Source organism: Erinaceus europaeus, chromosome 12 (assembly GCF_950295315.1).
Source record: "Erinaceus europaeus chromosome 12, mEriEur2.1, whole genome shotgun sequence".
In the NCBI taxonomy this organism is placed as follows: Eukaryota; Metazoa; Chordata; class Mammalia; order Eulipotyphla; family Erinaceidae; genus Erinaceus; species Erinaceus europaeus.
In genome coordinates, this window is record NC_080173.1 from 60,545,560 (window position 1) to 60,570,437 (window position 24,878).

The 24,878-nt window shown below is 37.4% G+C and overlaps 1 protein-coding gene across 2 annotated transcripts in view; it reads right to left on the reverse strand.

The window, feature by feature from the left end:
• Positions 1 to 1,235: 1,235 nt before the first annotated feature.
• Positions 1,236 to 24,878, reverse strand: part of MMD (monocyte to macrophage differentiation associated) — a 36,390-nt gene continuing 12,747 nt past the window's right edge. The window contains exons 3-7 of one of the 2 annotated variants that reach the window (XM_007531412.3): positions 21,699 to 21,859; positions 18,434 to 18,508; positions 10,969 to 11,070; positions 9,201 to 9,270; positions 1,236 to 3,203 (exon numbers count right to left, since the gene is read on the reverse strand). In XM_007531412.3, the coding sequence (XP_007531474.1) occupies positions 3,003 to 3,203; positions 9,201 to 9,270; positions 10,969 to 11,070; positions 18,434 to 18,508; positions 21,699 to 21,859 (609 nt within the window). In that variant the 3' untranslated portion in view covers positions 1,236 to 3,002. The remainder of the gene's footprint in view (positions 3,204 to 9,200; positions 9,271 to 10,968; positions 11,071 to 18,433; positions 18,509 to 21,698; positions 21,860 to 24,878) is intronic. The other variant, XM_060203775.1, reaches the window with a different exon arrangement.

Genomic DNA, 24,878 nt, shown 5'->3' on the forward strand with positions numbered 1-24,878 from the left:
TATGACTGATGCTGTCTGAGAACTACTAAGTAGGGTTTTTTAAGACCTTGCAGTAGAAGGGAAGCGAGAAGCCAGACCAGAAATCTGTGACTCTGGCAGAGGTGACAGTTCTGGTGGATTTGGTGGAGCTGGGCAGGTGGGAGAAATCAAGGAAGGGTGAAGGGCCATATCATTAGCTGGGAGAAGAAGCTTGAGCATAAGAGGCTTGCTAAGAGAATAAGGAGGGACGATGAAGCCAGTTTGGGATAAATTGAGTAAAATGTGCCAAGGGCAGGTGGGTTGTGGGCATCTGAGCAGTTGTTTAGAGTTGTCTGATGTCCCTACTGTAGTTCCAGGCTCAAGATGTCAATCAGAAAGTGACAGCTGATGTACTGCACCAAAGACTCTGGGGTGGGGAACAGAATTCAGGTCCTGGTGTATGATGCTAGAGGAGGACCTAGTGGGGGTTGAATTGTTATGTGGAAAACTAGGAAATGTTATGCCTATACAAACTATTGTTTTTTACTGTCAACTGTAAACCATTAATTCCCCAATAAAGAAATTAAAAAAAAAAAAAGGTGACAGCACAGTACTGAGTGGATGTTCTAGCAATCAATGAGGTCATTCAGAAATCGTGGGAACAATAAGAACTCAAGATACTCAATATTCAAAAACTTGGTTTTTGATGGAGGAATAGAGCTTACTGAGGTTACAAACTACATGGAGAGTGTTTTCTATTCCATGTGCAAGTCTGATAAGTTTTCAGGTCACTTTAAGGCATTGTATAAATAGGATGCTCTAGAATAGAATTCTGGACCTAGTATTCTGTTCCAGCTCTGTGACTTCTGATGAAGCCCTCTTAGTTTCCTGCAATGGAGAAGGGAGAAGGACATCTAATACTCAGAGCTGTTACATCTGCAATATGATATATGTTTGATTGGTAATAAGCCTGTGGCCTCAGTGTGATATTATATAAGCTAAACTATTTCTGAGTAAAGGCACATTTATTAAATTTATAATCTTTATGTTTCAACCAACATATTTTCAACTGAAAATGTGTGTCAATGTTTATGCTGGTCCTAGAAATTCCATTATTAAAAAGTGGAGTAGAAAGTTCTAAGTGACAAGGAACATTTTTCTTCCCATACTGTCTTAAAAAAATGGATAGATATGAACTACAAATGCTATATGAGCTCAAGCTCTCAAACATACATGATCATTTTTAAAGTTATCTAATTTAGAGATAGTGGGACAAATCCAAGAAACAATTTTATTCTAGTCTACAGCACAATTTATTACACACATTTTAGTGGTTTTGACAGTGTTTTACTTTTGAGCAGACTTTAAATGAATTCACAAAAGTTAGTATATTAAAAGTAAAATACATACAATAAAACAACAACCATCCAGATGTTCAGAATCATGCAGACAGGAGAGGTCTGTTTGGTGTTATCACTTGGGTGTACCTCACCAAATAAGAATTCACTAGCAAATACCAGTTCTTCTGATCCTCTTCCCATATAATTCACTCAAATCAGTGCATTCTAAACACACACACACACACACACACACACACACACACACACACACACACACACACACACACACAGCAAGACCTCTTTTAAAGCCATACCAATACAAAATTTCAATGAACAAGTCCAAATGTATTGTCCAGCCAATAGCTCCAATGATCAAACCCATTACAATGACCAGCACCCACTCTAAAGGCAAGGCTATTTCATTTCTTAAAACACCAACAGGAGATTAATCAATAAAGCGATTAATCTGTTAATCTTAATATAAGACACTGAAGGAAAACCACAAAGTAATATATTAAATACCATTCCACCGAGTCAATGTGTAACCTGTAGACTACAGAGGCATGAGTTTCTATTCATCAAATAATGTTTTAAATATAAAAGGAGATACAGAGGAAAGGTAAAAATGTGAATTTATGTATCTAATTCCACAATTTAAAGTGAATATCAAATCAATTGTATAAAGCTTAATGATAATGTCTGAACTGTCAGGCACCAAACAAGCAATACTACTATTCACTGTAATTCATAACACTTCAGGAATTTTCAGTGGATGACTAACTCAACAATAAATACTATCATAATAAAGACATAAATACTCATCCACTGTTGAAAAAGTCCCTGAAGAAAACATGGCAAAGGCATAGAGAAAAAGTTGAATCTTTTGAAAAAGTTAATGATATCAAAATACTTTTCCATCACTGGTAAACCAAACTCGGTCAAGTATATGGCCCAAGACAGCATGGAATTCTGAGTCAGAGGTCGGCAGAAAAGTTTGAAAAACTACAAGTTTTTGTTGTTACTGTTAAAAGTTGGCAATTTTTCCATGCTTAGTAAAATGACCAGAAGAGGTATAATGTCTGCTTGTATGTGGAATGTTGACAGCTTGCTGCAAAAATTCACATGAATGAGAAACTGCAGAGATGCAGCTCAATGAAACACATTTTTAAAAATTTATAAAAACTAAAGTTTCTATTTAAAAAATAACCATGTTATGCCAAGATGGAACATGGTAAAGTAGTGTAAGTACTGTCCATGATTCTTTACACAGCTAATGGGAAAGTGATAGAAAGAATTTTCTCTTAAAAAGGAAGCTTTGTTATTACACTGACTTTTACAACCTGACTTGGTAATTTAGAAAAAACCTTGTAGTAAAATCTGTAAAATCAAAATACAAAATTCTGGTTTGTAAACATCAGTTGGCCAAGTCTATTCAGTCTTTCATGATAGTGGAATGGAATGAATAATTAATTCACTACCCTATTTATTTGCTGTGAGGAGGAGGGGGGGGAATCCAGAACACAGCTTTTATACTTTCACAGTAATTATTATTCATAATATAGAAAGAGCATCAGTTCAACATTCTCCTCTCTCTCTCTCTCTCACACACACACACACACACACTTTGTGCAATTTCCAGCTCTTACCCCACTCCTAAGTGCCATAATTAAAATAATACTGGTTTGTAGACATAGTACAGGTTGGTCATAAATGTCGCATAAAATCTGTTGGACTTCGGTAGAGATATTTCCAAATGGCATAGTAATGTACTGCAGCTGCCGTGGCCACAAACAGGTGCCATATGGCATGGGCAAATGGAATGATGCCATCACTCTTGAAGAACACAACTCCCACGCAATATATTAATCCCCCAAATGCAAGTTCGTAAAGTCCATCAGTGTTATTCTGTCAATAGAGGGGAAAAAAAACAGAACAAAACAGGTTTTTATGTTATTCTTATAGCTGAATAGTTAACTGCAATTTCTCTTAAGTTTCCAGATTTTTAAGACAAAGAAGTAGTTCCGTATGGACAGAATCATACATGAATTAAATGTCAGTCTCTTATAGGTCAACTTGGATTTGGATTGTGCATCTTGGTGACAGGTCTCACACTGAACAGCAGCATGTGTGCTCAGGTCTAAAATGTTTCAGATGACAGCTAAAGCATCCAGACACAGCAGTTCATTTTAATAAAGCACAGTCCTTGGCTTTCATCTTCCTCTTTGAAAGTTTTCTTCCCTGCTAAGCTATACCCACATCACTCCACTTACCACTCACATCTCAGGCTGTTTTTAACTTCCCTTTGTCCAGCTCACTGTGTCTACACTGACTGCTTTTTGGAGATTTCCTCTGCTTGTGTGAATTTATAGCTTCCTTAATGCTGACACAGGAATACCATAACTAGAAGTGACTGCCAAGATCAGAGATCATGCTGTATAAACTATTTCTAGACCTTCGAGGTGTTGCCACATCTTTTTGCCTTTGAGCTTGGGCATTCCTTAGCTTAGCAGGAAGTTAATAGTTGCTTGTGTTTTAGTGTCAGTACAATAACTGGTGGGCCACTCTTGCTTTTCAAAGACTAGTTATAAGCTTGGGTCATGAATGAAATGGGAAAGAATAAGATCAAGGCATATTAAAGTGATTTAAAAAAAAAGAAGAAAGAAAGAAAACATGTCAATCCCTGTATTTCTAGGGCCTAGAAATAGAAAGGTCTCTAGTTCTGCAGGATATAAGGAATTCTAAGCCAGATGATGGCATAGTCTTGAAATGGGACAGGTGTGTGGGTGGCCCACAGGCCTGGATACTAACAGATGTAGCCTGTGAACAGGTGAATTAGCCAAGTCTAGCAAAAATACAGCTACCTACTTGAATGGGCCCCATGGATTTAGGCTAGGATAACTATAAGCAAAGAATCAGGTATAAAGCTATTAGCCCAGAAGTGAGGATTACTTCTCTCTCCAAAGTTCATGTAAGCTCCCACAGTTTTTTAGAGTCAAAAGTTGGGGAAAGAGAAAACTCAAGGGGCCAAGAGCTAGCTCACCTAGTAAAGTGGACACATTACTACCCTCAAGACCCAGATACCACACAAAAAACATCATGGTGGCACTGGGGGAGCTCCATGGTTGGTGGAGTGGTGCTATGGTCTATGTTCTTCCTCTCTAAAATAAACAATGAGAAGGAAAAAAAAAAGACAAAACAAACAAAAAACTTTGTCAGGGAAACTGACCTAGTGGTGGTGTTATGCAAGTGAGGCTTCAAAGCATATTAAAAAAAAATCTCAAATTGACTGACAATGAATTTCTCACTATCTTGATAAAATGAAAATCAGCTAAATTAATTATTATTATTATTATGTATATATATGCTTTCATTTCTGTTAGGTCATACCTATTGAATTATGAATCTACTTAATTTTATGACAATTATCCAAGTGATTACTTCATTTTACATTCTAACAATAAATTAGGACTCTAATTATTTCATACCCTTGACAGTATTTAATGTCTGCCTTTTAATTCCAAACATTCTATAGGAAGTGTTATGGGAGCATATTAAAGTTTCACTTTATTATTATTTTTTCTTTATTGGGGATTAATGGCTCACAGTCAACAATAAAATATAGCTGTTTGTACATGTGTAGCATTTCTCAGTTTTCCACATAACAATTCAACTCCCTCTAGGTCCTCCTCCACCATCATGTTCTAGGACCTGAACCCTGCTCCCCAACGCAGAGTCTTTTACTTTGGTGCAATACACCAAACCCAGTCTAAGTTCTGCTTTATGTTTTCTTATTTTTCAGCTTCTCTCTCTCTCTCTTTTTTTAAAATTTATTTGTGATAGACAAGGTTGTGGGATAAGCGGGGCACAATTCACACAACCAGCATGCCCAGTGGCCGATAAAGTTGTGGTATATATACACAATGGAATACTACTCACCTATTAAAAAATGGTGATTTCAAGGGGCCAGGTGGTGGCATACCTGGTTAAGTGCTCACAATACAGTGCACAAGAACCCAGGTTCAATTCCCTGGTCTCCAGCTGCAGGGGGGGAAAGCTTCACAAGTGGTGAAACAAGTCTGTAGGTGTCTGTCTCCCTCTCTACCTCTCCCTACCCTCTCAATTTCTTTGTCTCTCTCTCCAATAATAAATAAAGTAAAAAAAAAAAGGTGATTTCACTTTCTTCACCTCATTATATTATATTAATTTATTTTTTTGCTGTGCTCCACTCACTATTCATGGAACTTTCTGGGTATCTCAAACATCTCCTAGGCAAGCTATCTCCATCTCTCACACTGAAGGTTTAATTTTCATGTTATGCACTTTCCCAAAGGCTTATAGGATCTGCACATACCTTTGTTTAGTTTCTATTATTAAATGGAAATGCTGTGTATATTCTGAATACTTGACTTCTGACAGATAAAGAGAAGGCAAATAATTTTCTATCAGTCTGGGCTGCATTTTCAAGTCCACTGATCTTCTGTTATTAAATTCAAGCAATACAATTTTCCTAACATTTCAGTTTTTAGATCTAGAAATTCCATTTGGCTTTTTAAAATTTTATTTATTTATTTATTTTGGTTTGTTTTCTATAGTTCCATTTCTTATCTGAGATTCCTCAACTCATGTTAGTTGTGTTTTGAAACACTTGTATGCTAATTTCAACATCTGTCATCTTTAAATCTATTTCACCTTGGGCATATATGTCATATTTTCCAGCTTCTTCCTTAATCTACTAGTATTTGCTTGGATTATGATGTCAGAGAGTATAGTTTTTTATTGCTGTTGTTCTTCCTTTAAAGAATGTTAGAGTTTTATTCTGGTTGGGGCAGTTTATTTTCTGAGTGATCAGTTGTATCCTTTTCCAGGGTGGTTTCTGTGTATTAATGGGCCAGTCCAGAACAACCTTCTCTAGGAATGGAATAATTCCTCTAAGGTCTGCCCTTGTTAGCATTAACCAAATACCTAAAGTTGTTTAGCTTTGTCTTTCTACTTTAACTGGTTAAAACTCTACCATTCTCTGCAGAATGCACCTTCCAGAATTCCCATTAATTTCGCAGTTTTCCAGTACTATTTTTGTCTAATGCATGCACTCTCCTCTTATCCTGTACAAACTGAACTTATTCAGGCAACAACTCAAGGAAACCTTTCTAGAGTCTCTTCTCTGTATGTCTTTCCCTCTCTGGAATCCTATCTCCAAGCTGCAGCAGTCTCAATAATGAGGTAGATTTCTGTTTCTTCAACCCAGACCGCTGCTCTTTAGTTCGTTTCTTCAATTTGCAAAATGTTTCTAGGAGGAAAATGAGTGAATTTTGAGGTATCTTGGTTTTTCCTTCCTAAAGAATTACAGTCTTTTACTGTGTGCACTGTCAGACCCAAGTTGTTTCGTGTATCTTTTACATTTTATTAATGGTAGAAGGGCAACTCTGATATCCATTATTCTGTCCAGTAATAAAGTTCTGAGTTTCACTCACACTTGTTTATTAGCTCAGGTGATTAATGAGGATCATTTTGATCTAGTCTTTGTCTACTGCTCCATGAGACATTCATGTAAGACTTGTGACAGACTATCATGTCTGGATGTAAATCAAATAGATACTCATGTCTCAAATGGCAAACCATTTCTTTTTCTTTCTTCCTTTCGAGGTTAATGACTTACAGTATAGTTGTCAGCATTTGGGCACAAATTCTCATCTCACCATGATGAAACAAATGCCACTCTCATGCCAACTTAGGCCCATTTTTATCATCGTGTACCAGGATGTGAGAGCCCCCCCCCCCACACACACACCACATGCACACACATCCACCTTCTTTTCCCATAGTCCTTTATTTTGGTGGAATACACCAAATGAGTCCATGTTTTTTTTTTTTCCCCTGCCACTAGGGATATTGCTAGTGCTGGTGCCTGCATGACCCTACTGTTCCTGGTGGCTTCCCTCCCTCTCTCTCTTCTTCTTTCCTCCTTCCCTCCCTCTCTTTCTCTTTTTTGGATAGAGGGTGAAAAACAGAGACAGAGAAGAGCAGAGAGAGTGTAGCATTGTCTACCACTCATTAAGTTTCCCATCTGCAGGTAGGGAACAAGGGCTTGAACCCAGGTTTTCATGCATGGTAACATGTACACTCTACTGGGTGAGCTACAATCTGGTCGGTTGCTTATATGTCTTTCTGAGTCAGATTAAATATCATTTCTCTGATATATCTATTATGTTCTTCCATAACAGGTTACATTTTTTACAGATAAGTATATAAAAGTGTATTACATGTTCTTATTTAATATGGTTTATATTTTCTCTGCTTGATTCTAAGTTCTATGAAGGCAATTGGGATTACTCAGTCTGATTATTATAAATATTAGTTACATGCTACTGTACCACTTGTGAAAATGTCAATTAAAGGTTTAGTTCAATAAAAATACTGGATAAATATGCTCTGATACCTACACCTAATAATTAGTAACCTATGTATACAAATCCGGTGCACATTATGAGTGTTCTGATGTCTTCTAACTATATAGTTTCAAAGGCAGATTATCCCACTCCAGTCATTTACCTTCCTCTCCTTACCATTCACTGTTGCCTTTATCTAATGAAATACATGTAGGTTTTTTTTTTATTAGATAATTACTATTAAGTCCATCATAACATCCACATCTTGATGAAATTCATTTTGTTACATTTTCATAAGACATTTTCTCTGGGGAGAAAAAAAAACTTAAAACTTTCAACTTTTTACAAGTATTTTTTTGTGATTGGATCAAGACCTATATAGATGGGAATTACATTCTGATAATGTGTGTATGAGCTCAAAAGTGAAATAAATTATAATACAATTCTTCTGACCAATGCAGCTTAATTCAAACTAAATACACTGCAGCTTTCTTAATTAACATAGCTAGTACCCCCAAAATGTAGAATGTAAGACACTGGAATAGGTGACTTAAAAAAAATAAAAACAGTTTAATGGGATCATAACGTTGCAATGATGGCTTATTTTTTTTTATTGACAGATACACTCAGGTTTCTCAATTGTAATTGAATTTAAAAGGGAATTAAATATCTAACAAAATATTGAACTGAATGTTTAACTGAATATCAATTATTAGGATTCTGGAAGTTGCTGATTTATACTGACTTTGTTTTAAGACACTTGAGCCTTTTTACTTTTTTTTATATATGTATTTTCCCTTTTGTTGTCCTTTTTTTTTTTTTTTATGTTGTTGTAGTTATTTGATGTTGTCCTTGTTAGGACAGAGAGAAATGGAGAGAGGAGGGGAAGACAGAGAGGGGAAGAGAAAGACAGACACTTGCAGACCTGCTTCACTGCCTGTGAAGCAACTCCTCTGCAGGTGGGGAGCTGGGGGCTCGAACTGGGATCCTTATAGCAGTCCTTGCGCTTTGCATCATGTGCTTTTAATCCACTGCACTACCACCCAACTTCCAGAAGCATTTTTACTTTTATATTTTTGATCAGAGGACTATTCAGCTCTGCCTTATGATGGTGTTGGGGCTTGAACCTGGGATCTCTGGTGAAACTTCAAAGTTTTCTCACTTCTATAGGGTCAAGGATAAGACACTAACTAATTCAAGCAGAACTATACATTGAAAAGAGAGTAGTGTGGGTAGGAAGATGAATGGAAACACTATCCAAAAGCAATTTACATAGACATCTAATATACAGAAACAGATCTAAGATGTACTTTCCCACACTACAGGTGATAGCCAGTGCAAATTGTTGCCATCTTGTCATTTATCTCTATTTTTTTGAGTATCTAGTTAATGTGTCCTAATTCCTTGCATATGATTTATAGTCTTTCTTCCTAAGCTGAAAATTATAATTTCATATTCACAGTCATAGTAAGAGTTCTAATGTTGAAATAACTGAAATAATGAAGTCCCTTCTTACCATTGATGTCACCACCAAGGCTGGGGAAAATCCCATTGTGAGATAGAAAAAGAGTTCAACCACCTTATACCTGCAAGATAATAATGCAGTTGGTTAATTTATTTCCATCACACATACAGCATGTCGACACCAGCTTTTCTATTTTCTTTTGAAAAATAAATGTAAATCCTAAAGTATTCAGATGAAAGATATTTTCCCAGTAGGAGACCATTAGGCCTCTAACTCAAATGCTGTATGCAGCTGAGTAACAATTTCTTTCACAATTTATAGTATTTCTTTTAGGACTGAAAAGACATCAAACTCCACATGGAAAATGTTTTTTGCTAAAATTCCTTATTGTTGAATCCAATTTACTGTGCATTCCCCCATCCTATGAAAATGAAGCATGGGCACAGATGCAGTTCAGGGTGAGTTTTTCAGTGGCAAAAGCTCTAAATAATGAAAAGTATGTATTTTCATTTGTCTGTACACATTTTATTTGCATCTGCACACATTCCAATTAGGAAGGCTCATTACATTCGGCTACAGAATGTCTGAAAATGCTATGAAATACACTGTATGCAATTCGACTTATAACATACTAGACTTCTAAGTTCCTGGAAGACTGAAGTCAAGTACTATACACTGTGCAATTTAGTTACTCCCTAATATCTGCAAAAATAAATGACCAATGATAACTCACATGTCATTCTTTGTGTCTTTTAATCAAAGTCCATGGTGAAATAATCATATCAGAGAAAGAATGGATCTACAAGTTTGGTTTATATTAAAATGAGTGGAAGAGGAGAAAAGATAATTGCCCAAGGATATAAACTAGGGGTTTAAGTCTAAGAAGTAATTAGCTTTCTTGGACTTATATATATTGTGTAACATCACTCAGAATTGTTAATTACTGTAAAAAAAAACTTAAAAAAAAACTGTAGTTAAAAGTTACCATTTTCTTCTGAAAAGGGAAAACAATTTAATACTGTGACAAATATAAATTATGTTCCATTTTCAAGTCAGTTTAAGAATTTAATAAACTGCATGCATTGACAATATTTTTTTTTGTGAGTTTCTCCAATTCAGACATATGAAAAGATGGGGAGATCAATAAAACAGGAACTAAGACACTCAGGTTTTAATTTCAAATGAGTCACTAACTTGATACATGCCCTAAACATTCTCAGTTTTAAGCATGCAGCTAGAGTAGTTAACTTTGGAGATCTCTCTTAGATGTAAGATGCTAAATTTCAGTAAGATTTTATTTTCATATGGTCATTCTAATAGCTCATGACTATTGAGCTGTTTGAACAATGGGTTAAAAAAATGTGTCCACAGTTAGGATGTAAGAGCGTAGATGCCTTTTTGGGATCCCTTTTCTTAGAAAGTCACAGTTTAGAATGTCCTCTAGGTTCTTATCTATGTAAATATTGTGTTTGGTGTTGAGTACCTATGACCTTCTATCTTCATAGAAATATTGAAAAGCACTTTTTTTTTTTTCACACGTGCTTACTGTAGATCAGAGAGATAGGCTGGTCCACCTAAGGATATAGAATAAAGTCTGACTGATGTTCCTCCTTGTATCCTCAACTCCATTATACCAGTTCTATTGGTTTATTTTGGCAGCAATCTGTCCAATAATGAATACTAAGTGTCTTTGAAGACTTATTTAGAGCAGTATATATACTGTTTATGTATTTCTACTATTTCTACATGAAAATAAAAATTGTGTTGTCATACAGATAAAATTTAGGTATATAATATCAAATGTAAATTATTCTCTTACTTTTCATGGTAGAGAAATACATAAATGGTTCCTCCAGCTGCCATGAGCCAGATAAACCAACGCATATGAGATGCCAGGGGTCCAAGTTCACGGAGGTTTAACCTAAAAATGTAAATATGACAACAAAGAACAGAAATGATAAATGAAGGGGTTCATTGAACCTGTGCTTCTCTTTACCTAGTCATTGAAATTAGGGAGAGCAAATACTGGGGTAAGACCAGAGGGGTGTCACTCCACTATGTTGCAATTTCAACATGCTTGTAGATACTTGGGCAAGTTAATAACTCAAAGATAAAATTGTCAGTTGACCTTTAAGACTTAAAATTAGCTTCAATATGGTTTAAAAATAGAACCAGCTAAAAAGAGACATGTAGAATGAGTCCCAGCACATCTGAATTTTCCTTATTAGGCAGAGTGCTGTGAAGGCTGCTTGCCTTCTTATTTCTGACAATGTGTTTCAGAGAAGAATGCTTTTAGTGTTTAATGGAACTTGGAGTGAAATCCTGAGCTGGGATCACATACACACAGCAGATACCTAATACATATATAGACCAAGAGTCTACCTTCTCAATGTTTCTGCCAAGAGAGAACAAACATGATAAGTAATGCTAGTTCTACATGTGTTATGAAAGATATTTTGTTCTTGCTGTTAGAACTTAAGCTGTGGAAAGGCTGAGCCAAGATGGCGACTTTGGAGCCACAGCTGCTGTGAGCTCCAAGAGGCAGGAACTTGCAACCCAGGATCCATTGGATAGGGTAGGATACTGGGCTGTATGAGAAGGGTGAACACAGGCTGGTCAGAGTGAAACCAAAATACAGTCCCATAACTCTCTCTTGGGCTGACAAATGGAGGTCAGGGGGACAAAGGAAAATCCTTTGATTATTTCTGAGCCCCCCCCCCCCCCGTACCCTAGTACCAATCCCCATGGGCACAGCCACTCCTAGCAGGCTCCTCACTGAGCTATTTTCTTCCAAATTTCCTGGGTCACCAGGAGTGTCATTCCAAGCATCTTCCTTTAACTTCTCTCTCTCTCTCTCTTTTTTTTTTTTAAGTAGCTGGACCTCTATTTCAGTGACAAAATACCTGACCAATCAGAGCCTCATCCCTGCCTGGGAAAAACTACCTGGAGGGTTTTTTTTTTGGATACTTCTTACAATTGGCTGTCTTTGCCTGCAGCCAGTCAAGTGGTCCAAGCTGCAGACTTACTGTTAGGGGTTTTCTACTCTATTTTATTTTATTACTACTATTATTATATACACGTGTCCCTTTTCCATTCACCTTCTTCAGGTTGACCAAAATTAACCCTTATTGTTTTTTCAATTACTAGGTGACTGCATGTCCTATCCATTGTGAGAGGAACTTGTTTCTCTACCTATTCTCTCCACTCTCCTTTTTCCTTCCTCCTAGCTAATTAAAAAAAATAAATAAATAAACAATTTCCTTTCACCGTTATTCCTTTTTTCTTCTTTCTTTCTTTCTTTTTTTTTTTATTCTTTTCTACCTTCCTCCTTCTTTTGTTTTCTGAATACACTGATACTTGCTTGTGAATTATTTTGGGGAAGGAATATGACTCAGAGTGGACTTTATGTGTGTGTGTCTTCTCTACTTCCCTTTCTCCCCTTTCTATCCCTAGAATTTATAGTGAACAGCAGATGTGTCTATTCTTGCTTTCCCTTTTTTCCTTTCTCTTACTTTTTCTTTTGTTTGGTTGCTATTTTTTCTTGGACTGGAGGTGTTGTTTAGCTAAATGGTATTGGTTGAACTGCATCAATCCTTGCTTCAGTTACTATTGTAGAAATTTCTGAGGTTGGTAACTGCACATGCCATAAAGGTCTTTAGTATAGCATGGCTTGTACTCAAAACACAACAATTGAAGAACGACAGAACAGAAAAATAAAAAACGCATCAATTAAAAAAAATGGTTAAATCAAGAGCAAATAAAACTGCTACCACAATAAATCAGGACAGGAGCCCAGAAGAAACTCCAAAACAGTCAGAAGTAACCATAGATAAGAAAACTATGCAAGCAATAATAAACCTAATCATCATAGAACTGAAGACAGCTATGGAGGAAAGGGCTATCAGAATTAGGGAAACAACAGAGAAGAACCTTAGAGAAAATACAAGCTACCTTGAGGTAATTAGAGAAATGAAAGCTGAAATAGCTGAGCTAAAAGACCAACTAGCAGAACAAGTTAACAATATTGCTGAACTGAAGAAAGAAGCTGAGGGAAGGGAAAACAGATTAACAGAAGCAGAAAACAGAATTAGCTAGACAGAGGATGAGCTAGAAAAAACTAAGAAAGAGGAAAAAGAGCTCAAAAGAGACTGAGAGACACTGAAAACAACAACAGAGACATATGTGATGATCTCAAAAGAAGTAACATTTATACAATTATCCTGCCAGAGGAAGAAAGAGAGGAAAGGGAAGTAAATATTCTAGAGGAAATAATGGAAGAAAATTTCCCAGACCTATACTGAAAACTATGAGTCACTATTGAAGGAAATAGAAAATGATACCAGGAAATGGAAAGACATCCTATGCTAATGGATTGGAAGAATTAATATCATGAAAATGAATATTCTCCCTGAGCCACATACAAATGTAACATGATGCCGATCAAAGATCCACCAAGCTTATTTAAGAGAATAGAACAAAATTACAATCATTTATCTGGAACCAGAAAACAACCAGAATTGCCAAAATAATCTTGAAGAAAAGAAACAGAAATGGAGGCATCACACTCCTAGATCTCAAACTATATTATAAGGCCATCATCATCAAAACAGCCTGGTACTGGAACAAAATAGGCACACAGACCAGTGGAACAGAACTGAAAGCTCAGAACTAACCCCCCATACCTATGGACATCTAATCTTTGATAAGGGGGCCAAAAGTATTAAATGGAGGAAAGAGGCTCTCTTCAATAAATTTTGCTGGGAAAACTGGGTTGAAACACACAGAAGAATGAAACTGAATCATCTTCTCTCCCTAGAAACAAAACTCAACTCCAAATGGATCAAGGACATGGATGTTAGACCAGAAACTATCAAATACTTAAGAGGAAAACATTGGTGGAACGCTTTCCCACTAAACCTCAAAGACTAAAGCAGAAAGAAATCAGTGGGACTACTACAAATTGAAAAGCTTCTGCACAGCCAAAGAAACTATCACATAAACAATGAGACCCCTCACAGAATGGGAGAAGGTCTTCACATGCCATACATCAGACAAGAAACTAATTACCAAAATATACAAAGAGCTCAGCAAACTTAGCAACAAAAAAGGAAATGATACCATCCAAAAATGGGCAGAGGATATGAATAGAACATTCACTACAGAAGAGATCCAAAAGGCTAACAAACACATGAAAAATTGCTCCAGGTCACTGATTGTCAGAGAAATGCAAATAAGGATAACATTGAGATACTACCTCACCTCTGTGAGAATGACAACCATCAAAAAGGACAGCAGCAACTATGCCGGAGAGGCTGTGGGGACCCCTCTGCACTGCTGTTGGGAATATAAATTGGTCCAATCTCTGTAGAGAGCAGTCTGGAGAATTCTCACAAGGCTAGACATGGACCTTCCATATGACCCAGTAATTCCTCTCCTGGGGATATACCCCAAGGGCTCTATAACACTCAACCAAAAAGATATTTGTACATCTATGTTCATAGCAGCACAATTCATAATAGCTAAAACCTAGAATAACCCAGGTGCCTAACAACAAATGAATGGCTGAGAAAACTGTGGTATATATACACAATGGAATACTATGCAGCTATTAAGAACAGTGAACCCACCTTCTCTGACCCATCTTGGATGGAGCTAGAAGGAATTATGTTAATTGAGCTAAGTCAGAAAGATAAAGATGAGTATGGGATGATTCCACTTATCAACAGAAATTGAGAAAGAAGAACAGAAAGGAAAACTCAAAGCAGGATTTGACTAAATTTGGAGTAGGGGACCAAAGTAAAAACCCTGGTTTGAAGGTGAGGGTGGATATTCGGCTTCCTAGGGCGGTGGGGGTGGTAGTGTTGGGGATGGGTGGGATGGGACACAGTCTTTTGGTGGTGGGAATGGTGTTTATGTATACTCCTATTAATTTGTAGTCATATAAATCACTATTTAATTTATATGAGAGGGGAAAAATTGATTGCATGTCTCAAACTTTCTAAAGCACAGACTGAGTCTTTTTAATACATAGGCTGAGTCTTTGATATGCTGACTCTCTCAAAAGCCTAGATCAGGGAGAACAGAAGCAACTGGTGGCACAGCTATATACAAACAATGTCAAAAGACATAAATTATGGTGATGTTGGATATTATACAGCAAATCTAAACAAAGGGATTTTTCAAAGTTAACCCAATTACCAAACAATGTGATTATTGAAATAACTATCTATTGTCTTAACCCTAAAACAACAGGAATCTCCCGCTTCCTCTATAGAGCTTATGTTTCTCCCAATCTGGAACCTCTGGGGTGGGGCTCACTTCCCTGCATGCTTCTCTCAAGTCATACCAAATAATACTGCCTCTGCCGACTCCAACCTAATCAATGCAATGAGTACCATCTCAGCATGCTTCACCTCAGACTGTGTACAGACATGTCAGGCATGGAATACAAACCCTTCACCCTCATCACTTGGGTGAAACTTTCATGGTATTCTCTAATTCCATTCCAGGGGGTTCACTTCCTAACAAAGTCCCAAAACCTAGATAAAGGTCAGGTCCCGTTAGATAGAGCATATGTTCACATGTATCCATAAATTAGGGCCTGAAAGCAAAAGTACACAATAATCTGTGGTGAGTCAGTATAAAGTTCCTAATAAATAGTATCTAATTTGACTTAGATACCCTCCTCACCTACTTCCTATTACAGTTCTCTCACTTACTCCAAAGCTAAACTTAGCAAAGCAAGGACTGCAAAAGCTGAATAAGGGCAAGAGACTGACATACTTTAATTATGACTCTTTAGTCACTATCAGGCCATCCCATCAGCTGGGGCCCTATTTAGGGAGTCCTGAGATTCCCAAACAGACATAATGGGTCTAGACCTCAAAGAAATCCCTCTCTCCATTATTACTGGTCATCTCTATCAGGAACAACAAAATAGACCCCTTTGTGGGCCCCACATAGTACCTTGCCCTCAACTTGAACCAACAACAGTAGAGAATGTTCCATCCTCCGAAGGGAGGATGGACAATATACTGTATGCTGCACCTGAGGAAGATGGGTCCTGATATTGGGGCAGTTTGGAATGTTCCTACTCATGACCACAGAATGTGAGCTCAGATCTACAGGGATGCAGAGGTCACATAGGCTCCTAAGCTGAATACTGGTCCCAGACCAAATCAAATCGATGGGGTTTATAGCCAACAATACTTATACCCCTTCCCCATATTAGGGAGCTCCTCTCTTCCCTGATCCAGCTTTCTGTCCCTTTTCCAGCCTCCTCAGACAATAACTTGGATCCACCAACATATCAGATTTCAGGCTCAGGGGAAAAAAGAAAAAGAAAAAAGAAACTAGTATAGCCACAGGTCATTTGCAATATAACTAAAATATGCTTGATAGCTATCTACAAAATGGAGGACCCCCCAACACTTCATCTGCACTATTCCAGCCTTTAGTCCATGATTATTCAACAATTTGTTTGGCTTTGTATGTTAACTCTCTTTTCAGCCACCAGGTTCCAGATGCTAGCATGATGCTGACCAGTCTTCCCTGGACAGACGACCCCACGAATGTGTCCTGGATCTCTGCTTCCCCAGAGCCCCACAACATTATGGAAAGAGAGAGGCAGGTTGGGAGTATGGCTTGACCTGTCAACACCCATGTTCAGCGGGGAAGCAATTATAGAAGCCAGACATTCTGTATCCCACAATGACCTTGGGTCCATACTCCCAGAGGGATAAAGAATAGGAAAGCTATCAGTGGAGGGGATGGGATACAAAGACCTAGTCTTGGGAATTGTGTGGAGTTGTACCTCTCTTATCCTATAGTTTTGTTAGTCTCCTTTTAAAAAATAAATTAAAAAAATTAAAAAAAAGAACTTAAGCTGTAGACTGCTATGAAGCTTCATTTCTATAATGCTGAAAATTCATTTACACTAAATTCATATTAAGAATATAGAGAGGAAAAAAAGATCTGATTGGGTATTACTACAGAATTAGGATTTCCAAATGGAAAAGATAATGCCTGCTTATTGAAGACTATGTGCAAGCAAATCATGTGTTATAATTTGATTCCTTACCTCACATTTAAAATATTTACCTACTTATTGTAATTTGAGGTATATTTCACAAAAGCCATTATTAAGTGTTCTCACTCTAAAAGGATGCAGACATATAATTATGTAGCAGGTGTTAGGACATACGGAACATACTTTTTACTCCAACAGATAAATAGGTTTCTTTAGAATGATGAATGTTGAATTAGTCAGAATCTAGATGCCTACTGCTTCTAGCAAAGATATTATTTTAGGGCATGATGTCAATTTCTGACTATTTAGAAATGGATCATGTCTTGATAGAGAGAAAACAGTATTTCTTTAGTTATGGATTTCAAAGCAACAAAAAAATCTGCCTGATCTATACCAAAAGGGCAGAGAGATCAAGGAAACTAAATAGGACTTGAGGCATTTTAAGTAGCTAACTAATCGACTAGTTTTTTTCTCATATAGGTAAAGAAACGAGGAGAGCATTCTAAATATATTAGCAACTTTGCTATATATTGAAGGCAAAACTGTATAAATTAAAAGTTTGGGCTCTGTATTCATATTTACAGCATATTCCACTTAAATAATTACATATTCTGGTACCTGGAATAGCAGCAGAAGTAGATAGAAGGAAGACAGAAGTAGCTTTTTCAAACGTGAGCATGCTATCTATATAAAAGTTTTTAGCACTTCTCTTGAACAATCAGTCTATGTATTCTGAGCAGCAGCAATACTCTCCTCTTCAAACCTAAAATTTGACCCAAGTAAATGAAAAGAAAGGGGAGTTGGGCGGTAGCGCAGCAGGTTAAACGCAGGTGGCGCAAAGCACAAGGACCAGCATAAGTATCCTAGTTTGAGCCCCGGCTCCCCACCTGCAGGGGAGTCGCTTCACAGGCGGTGAAGCAGGTCTGCAGGTGTCTGTTTTTCTCTTCCCCCTCTGTATTCCCCTCCTCTCTTCATTTCTCTCTGTCCTATCCAACGATATCAATAACAACAATAATAACTACAACAATAAAACAACAAGGGCAACAAAAGGGAATAAAAAATAAATATTAAAAAAAAAGACAGAAAAGAAAGAAAAAAAGAAAGAAAGGGCAAAGGATGTCTATGCACACATGTGCACTGGGGGCCCGAGGGTAGGGTATATACATGGAGGCTCAAGTAGGAAGAAATGAGAGGAGGGCTAGGAAGTTGTAATCCTAAAAACACTATCATCAAAAACAGTAAAAATGTATCTTACCATGGAGCATAAGAAGCAGCAATGAAGAAATAGATAACCATTCTATCGCACATGTGAAAACAATGTTCCACTGTCCTAATGTGGGAGAAAAAAACAACAGCAAGTTAAGAGTTTTTAGAAAATCTTCAGGCGGAGAATATGGCTAATCACTCTACTATGTTGCAATTTACATGCCTACTCAACTTTCTCAAGGCATTCATCATTTGCTTTTTAAAGATTTATCATTTGGTCTTTGGTTTTGATTAGATGAATTAAAATGCTGAGATAATTTTGGTATACAAATGCTGCAGCTGGAGGAAGAACTCAGTTGGTAGAGTGTAGAACTTTCAAGCCTGAAGCCCTAGGCAGAACTCCTGACACTACATAGGCTAGAGTGGGACTCTGGTTTCTCTGTCTTTCATAAAAATAAATACATCTTTAAGAATAAAAGTGCTGATCCATTGCATCATCTTGAACCTATTTTGTGTTCAAGGAATTATAGCTGATTTGGTGAAGTACTAGATTCTGCCTCACCACATGAACTGTCAGCCAAAGCAGGGTGAAGACTTTTCAGTTCTACTGTCATGTATTTCTGAAGAAATGAAAATAATGCAGATTATAGTTCTAAAAAAAGCAAGCACTAGACTAATGCTTCTCTGGCTTCACTTCATATCAAAATCACCTAGGGAGCTTATAAAATACAATCATGGACTCCAATCCAGAAAAATATTTATTATTATTATTATTATTATTATTAAACAGAGCACTGCTCAGCTTTGGCTTATGATGGTGCCAGGGACTGAGCCTGGGACTTCAGAGCTTCAGATATGAAAGTCTTTTGCATAACCATATATTATCTCCCTGACCCAAGAAAATTCTGATTTAAAAAAGGTAGAAGATGAGGTAGAGGATGGAGAGAAAAGAATCTTTTATCTTTTTTTTTTAAATCCATGGATAACTGTGATTCCCGAGTGAGGTTTAGAGACTTTCTAATTCAGCATTCTAGATTGTTACAGTAGTAGATGAAGTCAAACCTACAATTTTACTTAAGCTCTTCCATCCTCCTCTTTGACTTTCACTTTCTTCACAGGTAAAGTAGAAATCATAGCCTCTCCTGTCAATCAGAGTATGTCTGCACATTATATGAGGTGAGGAGTACCAGGTATTTAGCCCTGTATCTAGCACATATTCAATATATGCTAATTCCCTTTCCGCTTTTTCTTAAAAGCTATAGGTGGAAAGTTATAAAAGCCAATTCAGAACAAAAATCCATAGATGGCTTGTGATTCTAGCATGCTATTTCAGGTTTCAAAAGAGTCTGGTTTCTATTACATCTTCTTCTCCAGCTGCTGGCAGGGAGGTACTGAATATTGTAGTAGGCATCTACAACTCTTTATTGATTCAGAAATCAAGACATCCAAGTCAAGCCAGCTGAGGCAACCACAGCATTGCATTGTGCCAAGAAAATAATGAAGTGCCCTGGCCTCTGGGCTTTGTGATGCGTGTGTCCTGAGGAGCAGGACAGGTACTTTGGAGGCTCTCTTATGAGTGTGCCCCAGAGAGCCCCTGTGAGTCAATGTTGTGGTTTTATTTTAGCCCCCCCCCCCCCAGGGAATTGTCACCTTATAAGCAAAAGTAGTGGACTGTAAACTACAGCAGTATTGTGAAGGGTACCATGGCGCGCGAGCGTGTGTGTGTGTGTGCGCGCGCGCACACACACACACACATACTGGGAATGAGTGGTCTTGGGAAGTTCAGGTTCTGCTATTATCATTGGCTCCGACAAATCAGATCACTTCTTTGAGCTTCAGTTTCTCCAGGTGGAAACTGAGAAGTTTAGATTAGATGGTTCCTAAAGATCCCTTTACCTTTAAACACTCTGATTTCACACGTGAAGAAACTAGTAATCATAACTTCCTAATCCTGCTTAGAAAGAAAGCATTCTAATGAAATTGCCCAGATAGTTTGAGAAGTGAGGGGGCATGCTATAAAATTTTTTAAAAATGGGGTGGGGAGGTCATTTCAATATTATCTTAAATCACTCCAAGTCTGCTCTGACTCTACCTTATTTGAGAAGAAATTTGATCATTTTAGATTGTGCAGAATCTATTTCATAAACAACAAAATTTTGTGTTGTCCTCTTTGTAGTCTCTCAAATTAACTCTTCACTCAGAAAAGCAAAGCTTTTCAAAAAATATTTTTTTATTGGATAGAAACAGACAAACCGAGAGGAAAGGTGAAGAGAGTGGGAGAGAGAAAGAGAGACACCCCTTGTGAAGCTGCAGGTGGAGGTTGGGGGTTGAACCCAGGTCTTTGCACACTGTAATGGGCACTTGTAACTGGATATGCCATCGGTTGGGCCCCAAGAGCTAAGCTTTTATTTTCTTCTCATTGGGAAGTTAGCCACTAGCCCATGACATTGTTTGAAAGTACCTGAGAGCTAACAGTAGCAAAATATGTGTGTTTTGATTGGCTAGGACCCAATTCTGAAAGCTAAACTCTACAAGACAGTAAACCCACACTGGAAGTTTATTCCTCTTTGTATCACAGTTCTTAAAACTTTGTAATGTTCCAGCCACTTTTTATATATGCATTATCTCCTTGACCTCTCACAACAATCCTGTGATTCAGGCATCATTCTTCTGTTTAGTGGTGAAGAAACTGAGGCTTCATGAAGACAGATGACTTAGTGACATGGCTGGACTCAAAGCTCAGTGGACTGTCACCACCCCACTACTGCTACATTTATATCCTTAGAGTTCTTGATACTGATAGCATTGGAATTATAGGACTTGGAATTTTAAGTTTGAAATTGTGGAGAACCAGTGCAGTTTTATCTGAGGTTTGTTTAAGGGGTTGCTGTCTTATTATTATTATTATTTTGCTTTAGCTATAAACTTTTTTAAAATTTTATTTATAAAAAGGAAGCATTGGCAAAACCATAGGATAAGAGGGGTACAACTCCACACAATTCCCACCACCAGATCTCTGTATCCCATCCCCTCCCCTGATAGCTTTCCTATTCTTTAACCATCTAGGAGTATGGACCCCAGGTCATTGTGGGGTACAGAAGGTGGGGGGTTGCTGTCTTATTCATAGATACAAATGGGGATCCTCAAACTGTCCAGTTCAGAGAAGAAGAACAAAGTAATGGGATAACAATCAGTGAGCAAAGAAGGACAATGTGTCCTCTTTGCATCACCTGACCAGAACATGCTAGTGTAGGAGGCTAAATTGAGTCAGCTATTCCAACTGGTTGAAAATAATATGCCACCATCCACTGTACCTTAGGTGACTTTTTTTCCATGATACAATGTGAAACACTGTGGAGACAATGAAAAGGGCACAGAGGCCCATTCCATAAATCCATGCTGTTATCTTCTCCCAGCAATCATCCGACAGCCGATGGAGGAGGGCACTGCCCACAATGGCTGGAACAATGAGGAACTGAGGGAAAGGGGAAAAAAATAGTCAAACTCTTAGGACTTTGCTAGATGAAGGCTTTTTTTTTTTAACCAAAAATAGAAATAATTTTAGTTAGATAACTTTGAAGCATGTGTGTCTTTCCTGGATGACCATAACAAGAGCCAGATAAAATTGCCAGCTATGGCACTGGAAAAAGGTACAGGTGTTCAGGGTCCAGGAATTGTGCCCAATCATGTGCAATACCAATAAACCGTAAGAATAAAACCATCAGTTAAGCACACATTTCTCTATCTCATTTATTTTCTAGTGTAATTCAGAGTGAGTATATAACTATGCAAATGCCACCCATACAGTTCAGATTTCACAGGGAGATCTTGATTTTTTTTTTATTCATCCCCCCCCCCCCACTCAAATCCTAATCTACTGAATGGGCTTTATGGTTATTTTAGTTTTATTCAATATTATAATTTTTCTCAAGTTAGCAAAGGTAAATTCATCTTCTATCTATACCAATGCTTTTAATATATGTGTCTTAAGTAAAACTTTGTTGTCTGCACCACATCTTATACTCCACATGTACAAAAATTTCAGTGTCTACCCCTATCAATGATTATGAAGAGTGGGCATTTCAGAATAACAGAAAAACTTAGGGTCAGGAAGATAGTGCAGTAGAAGCAAACTGGATTTGCATGCCTGAGATTCCACAGGCCCCAGGTTCAACTCTTAGTACTGTGATATGCCAGAGCTAAGCAGTGTTCTGCCCTTTCTGTTTCACTGAGAACAAAACAAAACCAAACACCTGGAGAGTCACTAGATTGTAATTTAATATAAATCCTCAGGAGAAATAAATAACTTTATTAAGGATTAAAATAAGCATATCTGATAGTCTGGGAGGCAGTGCAGTGGTTAGAGCACTGGATTTAAAAGCATGAGATCCTAAATTCAATCTGTGACATATGTGTCAGAGTGATGCTCTGGTTCATATTCTCTATTCCTCTCTCTCTCTCTCTCTCTTGTTCTAACTTTAGCAATCTCATCTTGTTTAGTCCCCAACACCTACGTTTCCCATCCTTCAACATAATATTAAATACTGAAGGTCAAATAAGCAGTGAATTTCCACAAGATAAAGTCTTCACTGATTCAGATCAAACTGAGAAAATTAAGAACTACTGTTCTTGATTTAGCTTACTTAAAAGTATGTTTCTCTTGCACCTTATAAAGAATTTTGGTCCATACTCCCAGAGAGGGATAAAGAATAGAAAAGATTCCAATGGAGGGAATGAGATATGGAACTTTGGTGGTGGGAACTGTATGGAATTGTACCTCTGTTATCTTATAATAATTATTAAATCATTAATAAAAATGTTTTTTTAAAAAAGTAAGTTTTTAATAAAACTGAATTTATTTTGTGACTTGTATCCCTTTCTGATAGTGCATGCCTCAGGTTCCCAGATCAATCCTTGATATTGTATGTATTGGAATGGTGCTCTGATTTCTCTCTCTCTCTCTCTGTTTCATATGAAACTATTTCTCCCTCTCTCTCACTCACACTCACACACACAACTAAAATAAATCTTAAAAATATAATAAAAACATAGAGATTTCACTTAAATTTGGTTTATGCAAACATACCTGTGACATATCCAGAAGAGATAAAGAAGGGATTGGTTCAGACTATCTCAGAAAATATTATTCTTAAAGCTAAGCCAGCATCTCAATTACCAAACCATTCTATTTAAATTTTCAATTTAATTTTTATGCCAGGTAATAAATACTTCATAGGCTTCTTTTATTAGTCAATAGTATAGAAACTATAGAGACTTTCCTCATGATTTTTAAAATATTTATTTATTTTCCCTTTTGTTGTCCTTGTTGTTTATTGTTTTTGTAGTTATTATTGTTGTTGTTATTGATGTCATTGTTGTTGAATAGGACAGAGAGAAATGGAGAGAGATGGGGGAAGACAGAGAGGGGGAGAGAAAGACAGACACCTACAGAACTGCTTCACCATCTGTGAAGCGACTCCCCTGCAGATGGGAAGCTGGGGGCTCGAACCGGGATCCTTATGCTGGTCCTTGAGCTTTGCACCACATGTGCTTAACCCGCTGTGTTACACCCATCTCCCTCCTTATGATTTTAATCAATATTCTTTCAGTTGTTAAATGGAGAAAATAATGCAGGTATCTTATTATTTTTATTTTTTTTTTGTTATCTTTCTTTATTTGATAGAGATAGCCAGAAATTGAGAGGAAGGGGGAGACAGGGAGAGAGACAGACAGACACCTACAGTACTGCTTCACCACTTGTGAAGCTTTCCCGCTACAGATGGGGACCAGGGCTTTGAACCTGGGTCCTTGCTCACTATGCATAATGCAGGTATCTTGGAAGGAGTGAGTACCAGGCCATATGGGGAGGCAGGGCATAGAAAAAACAGTCAGTCCATGTAAGCTATTATTCAGACATTTATACTCCATCTATACAAATCCTGGCCCCCACACACATACAAGTTATTTTCTTAAGGGGTACACAGGTTCCTGTGTACAATTGTTTTCAAAAGTGATTTTACTTTTGTCTCTGTTAAATGTATCATTTAGTCAAGAATAAAATACAGATACCCAGGTAGGTGATAAAAGACAATCAAACTAGACTGAGTATTCTTTAAAACCAAGTTTGGATTCTAAACATTTTGAATCTCTGTCATTGTGAAGCTCACTTACACAAGCCTTAAGGCAAAGGTCATTGTTAGCTCAAATCTAGAGAATTCTACTAAAACTACCTGTCCTCAGAATCTATGCCATGGGCCCAGGGAGACTGTCCCCTAAAGAAATTACTCTGAATTGCATTACTAGTGCCCTTTTATAGAATCCAGGACAGGCATACTAGGCACTTTTTTTTAAAGAAACCTTTTTTTTCTTTTTTCGAGCTGAGGCGATAGCTAAAAGTAGTATAGCACAGAATTTACATGCCTGTTGTCCGAAAGGTCCCAGGTTCAATGCCCAGCACCACTATAAGCCAGAGCTGAGAAGTACTCTGATATTTC